This window comes from Ornithorhynchus anatinus, chromosome 5, assembly GCF_004115215.2.
Source record: "Ornithorhynchus anatinus isolate Pmale09 chromosome 5, mOrnAna1.pri.v4, whole genome shotgun sequence".
In the NCBI taxonomy this organism is placed as follows: Eukaryota; Metazoa; Chordata; class Mammalia; order Monotremata; family Ornithorhynchidae; genus Ornithorhynchus; species Ornithorhynchus anatinus.
The window spans coordinates 1113549-1124678 of record NC_041732.1 but is presented as its reverse complement, the minus strand read 5'-3'; the positions used below and the strand labels follow the sequence as shown (position 1 = coordinate 1124678).

General features: G+C 60.9%; 1 protein-coding gene across 1 annotated transcript; it reads right to left on the bottom strand.

Moving 5' to 3' along the window:
* Positions 1–1225: 1225 nt before the first annotated feature.
* Positions 1226–9410, bottom strand: LOC100084034 (serine/threonine-protein phosphatase 5). The gene is made up of 13 exons (XM_029065266.2): positions 9258–9410; positions 5878–6119; positions 5285–5432; positions 5046–5167; positions 4838–4903; positions 4308–4406; positions 3930–4035; positions 3514–3656; positions 3344–3431; positions 2505–2545; positions 1931–2109; positions 1601–1682; positions 1226–1496 (listed from the first exon to the last, which is right to left on the bottom strand). Exons 1-13 carry the CDS (start codon positions 9376–9378, stop codon positions 1434–1436), a joined length of 1500 nt encoding a protein of 499 aa, XP_028921099.1. The 5' UTR covers positions 9379–9410; the 3' UTR covers positions 1226–1433.
* Between the last annotated feature and the right edge of the window lie 1720 nt (positions 9411–11130).

Below are 11130 nucleotides of genomic sequence, written 5' to 3'. Positions count from 1 at the left end.
TAGGGACCCCGGCCTCTCCGGAGGGGGCACGGAGCCCTGACGGGGCGGCACCCGCGGGCCCAGACTCGGGCAGGGGGCCAGAGCAGGGACAGGGAGGCGTTAATCTCAAAGCCCCATGCCCTGCCTGCTCTGAGGCAGGGGAATGGAACCTCTTGGCTTGAACCAAGAGTTCCTGAGAGTTCCCATCCGAAAATAGCCACATCCTCCATCTCCTGAAACCAACAGGGTGGGGGGCAGCCCAGTCTCGCTGGGCAGGGAGGGAGGGTGGGAAGGATAGAGGGAGGAGGCGGCCCCCAAGGGGAGGGGGGGACCGACGGTGACTCATACCCATGCCCTACCGGCAGGATGGAGGTCTGTATAAATAGACCGGGACTGGCCCATTTCCCCATCTCCTCCAGACTGTCCAGAGGCTCCCACGGTCCCATACCTATCACCTCCCATCCCCCTTCTCTCTAGGGCTTTCCCAGAAGCCTCGGGGGGCCGGGGGGAGAGGGGCGCGCAAGTCTCAGCTGTCTGGACCCTGGACGGCGGTCCTGGGCTTGGCCTGGCCCCTGGCTCTGGGTGGGTGCACGTGTGCGCGCGTGCACGTGACCGCCCCTCTCTCTCCCGTCTGCCCCGTCGGCCTGCCAACCCGAGGGGCAGGGACCAGGGCATCTCGTGTGGGGGTGTTTGAGGACGCGTCACTGCGTGTATGCCGTGCTTCTGTGAGCTCCCTCTAGACCGTCGGCTCGTTGTGGGCAGGGAACGTGATACGGTTCCCTCCCGGGCGCTTCCTAGAGCGCCCCGTGCCCAGTGAATGCTCGGATACGGGTGATCTGTGCACGTCGCTGGGCGACCACGTGAGTGGGCACGTCAGAGACCTCTGGGCACCATGCAGCCCCTCCACTCAGAATGCCACCCAGCCAAGCGGACTTACAATAATGACTTTATTTTAACATCTTTAATTACAGACAGTAAAATAGTGGGGCTCAGGCCTCTGGCCCCCCTCCCCGGGGCTCTGACCAGCTGCAGGCCCGGGGCCTCGCAGGGGCAAGGGGTGGGGGACGGCCGGAGGGCGGAGGGGAGAGCTATTGCTTTAGCCGCAGGGGGTGGAGTCATGCACATGAAGGGGGCGGAGACTGCCACTCCGGCCCTGTCACTCAGGTCTCCTCTCCCAGAACGCCCTGGGGCAGCAGCCCCCCCCCACCCTCCCCACCCCCCCCCACCCCCGCTCCTCCCCTGCGCCTGCCCCCATCTTCCCTTGGCCGGGCCCAGCCCCGCTCCGCCCCCCTCTCCCAACGGAAAGGGGAATAAATACAAACTCTGCAGAGTGAAGGGGCCGGGAAAACCGGCCTCTCCGCCGGCCTTCCGCCGCCCGCCCCGGGGCCCCCCGCCGCCGGCCCGGCCCTGTCCGGTCCGGCCCGGCCCGGGCCGCTGGGTCCGCTCGGCCTCTCTCACATCATGCCCAGCTGCAGCAGGGTGTTGGCGTAGGCCATGGGCTTGACGTTGGGATGAGGCTGGGGAGAGATGAGGCCGGGTCAGCGTCGCCCGTCCCCCGGGCCGGAGGCCGCGGGGCCTCCCGCTGCCACCCCGCCCTGCTCCCCCGACGCCGGCCGCTCACCACTGCTGTGAACTGGTGGAACTGCGGCCGCAGGTCGGCCCCGCTGAGGTGGATGTAGGATGCTTTGTTGCCCATCTGATCACTGCGAACGAGGGTGACGCGGAGGAGACGGGAGAAGCGGGGGGGAGACGGGGATGAGGACTGAGACGGGACTCTCCCTCCTGCTTCCCGTACCACGCTGGGGTCTCCGCGGCCCCCAGAAGAGAGACCCGCAGCTCAGGGCAGAGAGGACGGTGAGCCCCCCGAGCCTCCCCAGGCTCCCACGGGCAGTTGGGGGCAGAGAAGATGGTGAGCTCCCCGGGACCGTCCCCAGACCCCTAGCAGACCCACCAGTAGTTGGGGGCCGAGAAGACGGTGATGCACTTGCCGCCGTGGGTCACCTCGTAGCCCTCGGCCTTGACCTCGTGGCTGCGGATGATGTAATCCAGCTGGTTCTCCTCCAGGAAGCTCTTGGTCACATCCGGCCCAAACTGACAGCTGACCCCGCGCTTGCTGACCGAACGGCCGTTCTGCCGGGAGAGGGAGGAAGGGGGCCAGGTCGGGGGGAGGCAGGAGCCACACCACTCCCAGCTCTCCCCACCTCAAACCTCTCGCCCGCACGGGAGGGGGATGAAGAGAAGGGAGACGGGGAGCGGGCCGGGCCCACGGGGAAATGGAAAGAGGAGGGACTGCGTGACCCTGGGCAAGTCACTTCACTTCTCTGGCCCTCAGTTCCCTCATCTGTAAAATGGGGAGAGGGTCCGTGAGCCCCACGGGGGACAGGGACTGGGTCCAACTCGATTAGCTTGGCTCCACCCCAGTGTTTAGTACGGTGCCCGGCACAAAGTAAGCACTTATTATTATAAGGAAAGGACAGGGGAAGGCGTGGGAGCGGGGTGTGAAAGGAGAGGGTCTGGGAGCTCACCTGGGGCTGGGGGTCCGACCACAGCAAGTCACACATGGGCCCTGCAGGAGACAGGACGGAGTCAGACCCAAGCCCGGCACATCTTCCCCGTAGCCCCCCCCGGCTCCCAAGTCTCCGTTTCTTTCCCCTGGGGACACAACCCCCAGCTTCAACGCTTCACCTGCAGCAGAACTGTCTCGATGCCCATCTGTCTGGATGTGTGTACACGTCGCTGAACAAGAGTGTCTTTGAGCATGTGTCTCCCTGCGTGCGTGACCACACAGGTGCATGTGCGTCTGCCTCTGCACGTGTGTCTGTGGGTGTATCGGCCTCTGGCCAGGTGCGTGTCGCTGCACCGGGTATCTGGGCGCGCGTGTGACAGAGTACTTGGGGGCGGGGAGGGTTCGTGGCTCAGTGGAAAGAGCACGGGCTTTGGAGTCAGAGGTCATGGGTTCGAATCCCGGCTCTGCCACTTGTCAGCTGTGTGACTGTGGGCAAGTCACAACTTCTCTGTGCCTCAGTTACCTCATCTGTAAAATGGGGATTTAGACCGTGAGCCCCACGTGGGACAACCTGATTCCCCTGTGTCTACCCCGGCGCTTAGAACAGTGCTCTGCACATAGTAAGCGCTTAACAAATACCAACATTATTATTATTGAACGCAGAGTCTGGGGACCTAGGCGTCCTGGTGTCCCCGACCTGGCCTGCCCTCACCCCTTGGTGCGCGACAGCTGGGAGGCGGGAGGGATCTCACAGCTGGGTGGCTCCCGCCCACCGAGCCCATCCCCAGCCAGGTGGGCGGGCGGGCGACACGAGGCCCAGCTTGGGGGGGGGGGAGGGTCCCGCCCCGGGGTACCCACCTGAGTCTGGCGGCTGCCTATTGCGCTCGATCTTGCGGATGTCGTCGAGGGTGACCCCGTCCTCGCTGAACAGGCCTCCGTGCATGATCTGGGGGGATAGTCCCGGGGGTCAGGGAGCGACGCGCCCCCCAGCCTGCACCCCGCTCTCCCTCGACCCCTGCCCCGCGCACCAGCACTTTGCCGTTGATGCACTGGGCCAGGGGCAGCCACTCGAACACTTCACTGAACAGCTGGAACATCTGCGCCGTGTACTTGGCCTTAACCTCGCCCTCGAAGCCGTAGATCTGGTTCATGTTGTCTGTCTCGTGGTTCCCTGAAGGGAAGGGATGGGGCGGGAACACAGGAGGCCAGGGGGACACGCCCAGCTGCCACCTCCACCCATCTCACGGGGAACCTCCTCCCTCCCCGAGACGCCCCTCCAAGCACTTTCACTCTCCCCACCTACATATTGGGGGGGGGGGGGCCCTGACGGACTTGGGGCACGGAAGGCACAGAGGGGAAGGCGGAGGAGGGAGTCGGGAGAGGCCGCTGGGAAGTCGGGGCTGGGGGCAGGGTCCCTTCCCTCCGACCCCGGCTCCCACCTCACCTCGCAGGAGATGAAAGTGGTCGGGATAGAGGAGCTTGAAGCCGAACAGGGTGAGGATCACTTCCACAGAGAAGGAACCGCGGTCCACAAAGTCACCGTTAAATATCTGCAGCGTGGGCCGCTCAGGAAACATGGGTGACGGCGGGGCCCGGGGCCGGGATCACCTCCGAGATCCCGGGCTCCCCGCTGACCCGGCTTGGACCCCTGAACCCATCGCTTCCCACATTCCACACTCCACGATCCCTTTCGCCATCTCGCCGGGCCCCACTTCCCCCACCGGATCAGGAGAAGTCTCTCCTCCCTGCCAGGCCCCGCTTCGGGCAAGGCAAACCATTCCGCGCTCCCCCCGCCACCGTCTCTGCAGGCTGGGGAGGATACATAGGGGTTGGTCTCTGAGGGCAAACCGTTGAGCTCGAATATATTGAGCAGGTCATAAAACTGGCCGTGTGTGTCTCCGCAGATGGTTATCTGCTCTGTCTGGAAGAAAAGAGGTGAGGGGAGACCATGGGACAGAGACACCGGGTGGATACTCGCCCCCTCCCCCTGGAGCCGTGGTGGATTTTTTTTCGGGGGGGCGGAGAGGGCAGTGCCCAGGGAATCCCCCCACTGCCGCCAGACCCCCCCACCTGCAGCCTCCCAAACACGCTTCCCCATAACAATGGAAAATGAATTTGCCCAAACTCAGGCCCAAGGAGAGAGACCCACCTAACGGAGACCAGAGAGAAAGACTCCCATCCCCTGGAAGGACAGATTCTTGAGGCAGAGAAGCCCCCGTTCGTGAACAGACTGACGCCCCCCAACCCTCCCGCCCCACAGAGAGAGAAACACGCTCCAGAGGCCGAGAGCGCCCCGATGTGCGGCCAGAGACCGGGCCGGTCCCAGAGACGTCGGTCCGGCCTTCTCCTCACCTCCTTCAGCTTGGTCTCCACCAGCGTCGTTAATTTCGCCAGCAGCTCCTTCACCTGCACCAAAATCTGCCGTGGGGGAAAATGATGGTTTGGGTGACCCCTCCTCTCCCCCTGCTCCTGCAGAGGGGCTGCTATCCAGTATGGGTGACTCCTGACCCCGGATGGGGGGAGGATGGGGGTACGGAGGTGGGGCTCAGGGCGGGCGCACCTGATAAGCACATTTCCTATGCAGTTTCTTCTGCTCCTTATACCACTGCATCAGCTCCTGCATGAAGCCAGCAGTCACCTTCCCATCCTCCAGCTTGGGCCCGCTGTACTCGTCTTCGATGGCTGAGGCGTAGAGGGGCGTCAGGACCCCGAGCCCTCCCACGTGCCCCCGCGGCCCCTCCCCAGCCCTCTCCCTTCCCTCTCCCCACGGTGCCCCCCCGCCCCCGTGGCCCATCTCACTCATGCTCTCGATGTCCAGCGAGTCCACGACCGAGCGCTTGTGTTCATCGCCCGCGATGGCGCGCTCGAACGCCTTCCGCTTCACCACCTTGTGGCACTCCTGGTACTGCAGCTGGGCGTCCTTGTCATTGGGCCTCACCTTCACCACCTGCGGGTCACCGGGCCGAGGGGCCGCCGGCCACCGGGTCAGGGCCCCGCGGTGACCCGCCGCCCCTGGCCCTGCCACCCTAGGGCGATGGCTCTGGCCAGCCAAGGGGGGGCCATACACGGTGACGGTGAGCACATTCGAGCGAGGGGTGGGGGGAGGCACGGCACCCGGGCGCGGTCAGTCGGGGTGAGGGTGGGCACCGTTGAGAGGGATGATGGGCCAGGGCCAGTCAGGGCAGGGGCCTGGGCAACATGGAGGTGAGCAGAGCTAAGTAGGGGGGATGAGAGGGTGCAGCCAATCTGGGGGGGGGGGTGTGGTCCTGGGCACAGCCGAGAGGAGGACGGGGGACAGGCCACGGCCAGTCAGGGAGGAGGGCCGGATGGGAAGACCGGGTGCGGCCGGTCCCACCAGGGCGGGTTGGCGGGGGTAGAAACCAAGCGCTCACCGTCTCGTAGTCGCGTAGGGCGGCTTTGAACTTGCCCAGGGCCATGTTGCTGGCCGCCCGGCGATAGTAGCCTTTGATGTATTTCTTGTCCAGCTCGATGGCCCTGGTGGCGTCGGCCAGAGCGTAGCCGTAGCACTCGGTGCGCAGGTAGGCCAGGCTGCGGTTCCCATGGTAGACGGCGTTGCTGGGGTTAATCTCGATGGCCTGACTGTACAACTTGATGGCGTTGTCGTAGTCCTTCCCTAGGGTCGGGCGAGGAGTCTCGCTGGGACCTGGGCCGGCCACCAGCCCCCCGGGCCTGGGTATCCCCCTGCCCGGGGAGCCCAGGGTCAACATCGGAAGGGAAACTGAGGGTGGCGCAAAGGAGAGGAGGGGGCAGGCCGGCAGGTCCAGGGGGACCGAGACGAGAGGCAGGAGGCTGGAGATGCCAGACGGGGAGATTGGAGGGTGGAAGGTGAGGAGGGCCGACACAGAGTTAAGGAGCGTGTGTGGTGGGAGGATGGGTTTGAGGAGGATGCTCTCCTACTCCCTCCAAGTGCCTCTAAGCCCAGCCCTCAGCAGAGGTGGCCCCAGGGCTAGTATCCCGACTAGGCCACTTGTCAGCTGTGTGACTATGGGAAAGTCACTTAACTTCTCTGTGCCTCAGTTCCCTCATCTGTAAAGTGGGGATGAAGACTGTGAGCCTCACGGGGAACAACCTGATTACCCTGTATCTACCCCAGCACTTAGAACAGTGCTCTGCACATAGGAAGCACTTAACAAATACCAACATTATTATTATTATTATTATTACTGTGTGGCAGCCCCAGGCCCACTACTCCTCCCAATCCCCAGAGCAGCCCCTGACTGCCACATATATTGTCGGTCTCCCCCTCTAGACTCTATGCTCCTTGTTGGCAGGGAATGTGTCTATTTATTATTGTATTCTCCCAAGCACTTAGTTGAGAAGCAGCAGGGCTCAATGGAAAGAGCCCAGGCTTGGGAGTCAGAGGTCATGAGTTCTAATCCCAGCTCCGCCACTTGTCAGCTGTGTGACCTTGGGCAAGTCACTTAATTTCTCCGGGCCTCAGTTCCCTCATCTGTCAAATGGGGATGAAGACTGTGAGCCCTACGTGGGACAACCTGATGACCTTGCGTCCCTCCCAGCGCTTAGAACAGTGCTTGGCACGTAGTAAGCGCTTAACAAACACCAACATTATTATTACAGTGCTCTGCACACAGTAAGCACTCAATAAATATGCTGACTGACTGTCGCTTCCCCTTATGTCTTATCACTGGTGGTATCTATGTTATTTGCTAAGCACTTACATTATGTGCCGGGCACTGTACTAAGTGCTGTCCTGAATACAAGCAAATTGGGTTGGACGTGCTCCCTGTCCCACTTGGGGCTCACAGTCTTAATCCCAATTTTACAGATGAGACAACTGAGGCCTAGAGCAGTGAAGTGATTTGCCCAAGGTCACCCTGCAGACAAGTGACGGAGCTGGGATTAGTACCCAGGACCTTCCGACTCCCAGGCCTGTGCTCTATCCACTAGGCCAAGCGGCTCCTTAGGCAGCTTCTTGAGGGGTCAAGCTCCGTTCCCTCCCACCCAAGGGTCCACTGTGCCTGGCCCCTACTCCGCCATGCCCCCCAGACCCATGCCCCCTCAGACCATCGCTCCCTCCGGTGTCTCATTCATTGAGTCTCATTACAGGGCAGGCCCCGAACCCTCCCTCTCCATGGTTCACTACGTGGCAGCCCCCCAATCTCTCACTTTCCTACTCTAAGAGTTTACTGTGTGGCAGTCCCCAGCCAGCCTCTCTCCCACCCCGAGGTTTACCGTGTGACGGCCTCCGGCCCTTACTTCCCCCCACGGCTCCCTATTTAGCAGCCTCGGGCCCACCTCCCCCCCAGGTCCACGGTTCACCCTGACCTCTCATTTTCCCACCCCACTGCTGACCATGCAGCAGCCCCAACCTCCCTCTCACTCCAAATGGTTTACTATGGGGCAGCCTCCGGCCCTACCTTCCCCCCACGGCTCCCTATTTAGCAGCCTCGGTCCCACGGTTCACCCTGACCTCTCATTTTCCCACCCCACCGCTGACCATGCAGCAGCCCCCGACCTCCCTCCCACCCCCTGGTTCCCTGTGTGTCAGCCCCCCGACCTCTCACTTTCCCGCCCCACTGTTAACCGTACGGCAGCCTCCGGCCCTAACTTGCCCCACGGTGGGCTCACTTACTGAGCACCCCCCACCCACGGTTCACTACGTAGCAGCCCCGATCTCTCACTTTCCCACCCCACCGCTCACCCCGTGGCAGCCCCTGACCTCCCTCCCACCCTACGCTTTTCATTCATCCGTGTGACTTTGGGCAAGTCACTTAACTTCTCGGGGCCTCAGTTACCTCATCTGTAAAATGGGGATGAAGACTGTGCGCCTCACGTGGGACAACCTGATTCCCTTGTGTCTACCCCAGCGCTCAGAACAGTGCTCGGCACATAGTAAGCGCTTATCAAACACCAACATTATCATTATTATTCATCCATTCAATCGTATTTATTGAGCTTTTACTCTGTGCAGAGCACTGTACTAGGCGCTTGGAATGGACAATTCGGTAACACATTCAGTCCCTGCCCACTGACGGCCTGACAGTCTAATCGCTTCACCCTGTGGCAGCCCCCAGCCTCCCTCTTACCCACCTCGCGGTTTATTTATTCATAGTGCTGATGGAGCGCTTACTAGGTGCAGAGCACTGTACAAAGCGCTAGCCATGTTTACCGCGGGGCAGCCTCCGGCCCGCCACGGTTCACCCCCCCCACCTCCTCCACCCGCCTCATTCATTCGATCGTATTTCATTCCTTCCTCCGTTCAATCAATCGGATTTCTCCAGCGCTCCCTGTGTGCGGAGCCCTGGACTACGCTTAACGGTGTGGCAGCCTCCGGTCCTTCCTCCCCTGCCCCCCCCCCCCCACGACTCACTACATGGTATGGCCCAGCCCGCCCTCCCTCGGTTCCCTCCCTCGGAGCCCCGGCCCCGCCACTCCCCCCTCAGGGGTGACTCCGTGGCAGCCCCCGACCTCCCTCTCCTCCCGCCCCGTGGGTGGGCGTGGGGAAGCCCGCGTTTTCCCGCCCCGCGGGTGGGCGTGGGGCAGCCTCACGCCCACCCGCCCCGTGCTTCACTGTGTGGTAGGCTGCGGCCCTCCCTCCCCCCCCGCGAGGCTCACTACATGGTATCGCCCACCCCGCCACACTCCCCCCCCCCGCTAGTTGGCAGCTCCCAAACCCGCCGCTCTCCCCCCCCCCCTCCCCGCCCCATGGTTCATTCCGTGGCAGCCCCCGGCCCGCCACTTCTCCCCGCGGCTCGCTTTCCGGCAGCCCCTACCTCCCCGGCCCCCGCACCTTTGAAATACTCGTTGGCCTGAGTCTTGAGCTCCTCGGCCCGCTTGAGCGCACCCTCGGCCGGCGGCTCGTCGCGGGGGGGTCCCGCACACTCGGCCCGCTCTCCCTCCGCCATCGCCATGCCGCAAAGCGAGCCCCTAGTAACGGCAGCCCCCGGCACTGTCGCAAAGACGGCGGAGCGGCACCACCCGGCACTGCCGCAAAGTTCCGCCCCTCCGGCCTCCGCCACGCGCCTGCGCAGAGCCGCTCCTCCAGCCTCGCCTCTCTTCACCTCGTTCCCTCAGTCAATCCTATTTATCGCGCGCCGACCGGGTGCAGAGCACTGGACTAAGCGCTTGGGAGAGGACAGCATTTTCATTCATTCATGCGATAGTATTTATTGAGCGCCTACTATGTGCAGAGCACTGGACTAAGCGCTTGGAATGGACAAATCGGTAACACATAGTGACAGTCCCTGCCCATTGACGAGTCTAATCGGGGGTGACGGACAGACCAAAACAATAGCAATAAATAGAATCAAGGGGATGAACATCCTCATTAACAAAATAAATAAAATGCTGTCCTCTCCCAAGCGCTTAGTCCAGTGCTCAGCACCCAGTCAGCGCTCGATAAATAGGATTGACTGAATGAACGAACTCGAGAGAGGGGAGGCCGGGCCCTGCCCTTGCCCCGCGGGCTTGCTTGCTTGCTTTTTCTTTCTTTCTTTCTTTCTTTCTTTCTTTCTTTCTTTCTTTCTTTCTTTCTTTCTTTCCTTCCTTCCTTCCTTCCTTCCTTCCTTCCTTCCTCCTTCCTTCCTTCCTTCCTTCCTTCCTTCCTTCCTTCCTTCCTTCCTTCCTTCCTTCCTTCCTTCCTTCCTTCCTTCCTTCCTTCTTTCTCTCTCTCTCTCTCTCTCTCTCTCTCTCTCTCTCTCTCTCTCTCTCTCTCTCTCTTTCTTTCTTTCTTTCTTTCTTTCTCCCTTCCTTTCCTTTCCTTTCCTTTCTTTCTTTTTAACGAGATGTTCATCCCCTTGATTCTATTTATTTGCTGTTGTTTTAATGAGATGTTCATCCCCTTGATTCTATTTGTCGCTACTGTTCTTGTCTGTCTGTCTCCCCCGATTAGACTGTAAACCCGTCAATGGACAGGGACTGTCTCTATCTGTTACCGATTTGTCCATTCCAAGCGCTGAGTACAGTGCTCTGCACATAGTAAGCGCTCAATAAATACTATTGAATGAATGAATACAGCATGAGAAGCAGCGGGGCTCAGTGGAAAGACCCCGGGCTTGGGAGTCAGAGGTCGTGGGTTCGAATCCCCACACCGCCACTTGCCAGCTGGGTGACTTTGGGCAAGTCACTTCACTTCTCTGGGCCTCAGTGACCTCATCTGTAAAATGGGCATTATGATTGTGAGCCCCATGTGGGACAACCTGATTACCTTGTATCCACCCCAGCGCTTAGAACAGGGCTTGGCACATAGTAAGCGCTTAAATACCGCCATTATTATTATTCTCAGTGCCTCAGTTCCCTCATCTGGAAAATGGGGATTGAGACTGTGAGCCCCACATGGGACAGGGACTTTGTCCAACTTGATTTGCTTGTATCCACCCCAGCGCTTAATATAGTGCGGGGCACATAGGAAGCACTAAACAAATACCATCATTATTATCATTATTATTGTTAGAAGGGCAGGGAGAAGGAGAAGTTAGAGAGCCTCTGGAGTCTAGAGCGGCCAAAGGGATGGGGGGAAATGGGGCCAAAAGAAGCACTGTAAGCAGTTTTACAAGTCCCAACCTGAGACACAGAGCAACCTTATAGGGGACAGAGCTTCCTTTGTGGCATTAAATTCTTATTATGTGCCAGGCACTGTTCTAAGCAAAGGGGTAGATCCATTC

Coding starts and splice junctions, on each gene's coding strand:
- LOC100084034 (XM_029065266.2), bottom strand. CDS start 9,378: ATGGCGATGGCGGAGGGAGAGCGGGCCGAGTGTGCGGGACCCCCCCGC. Junction 5,433..5,877: donor CCCTACGCGACTACGAGACG/GTGAGCGCTTGG, acceptor GGTGACCCGCAG/GTGGTGAAGGTGAGGCCCAA. Junction 4,036..4,307: donor CCTCAGAGACCAACCCCTAT/GTATCCTCCCCA, acceptor CCCACGCTGCAG/ATATTTAACGGTGACTTTGT.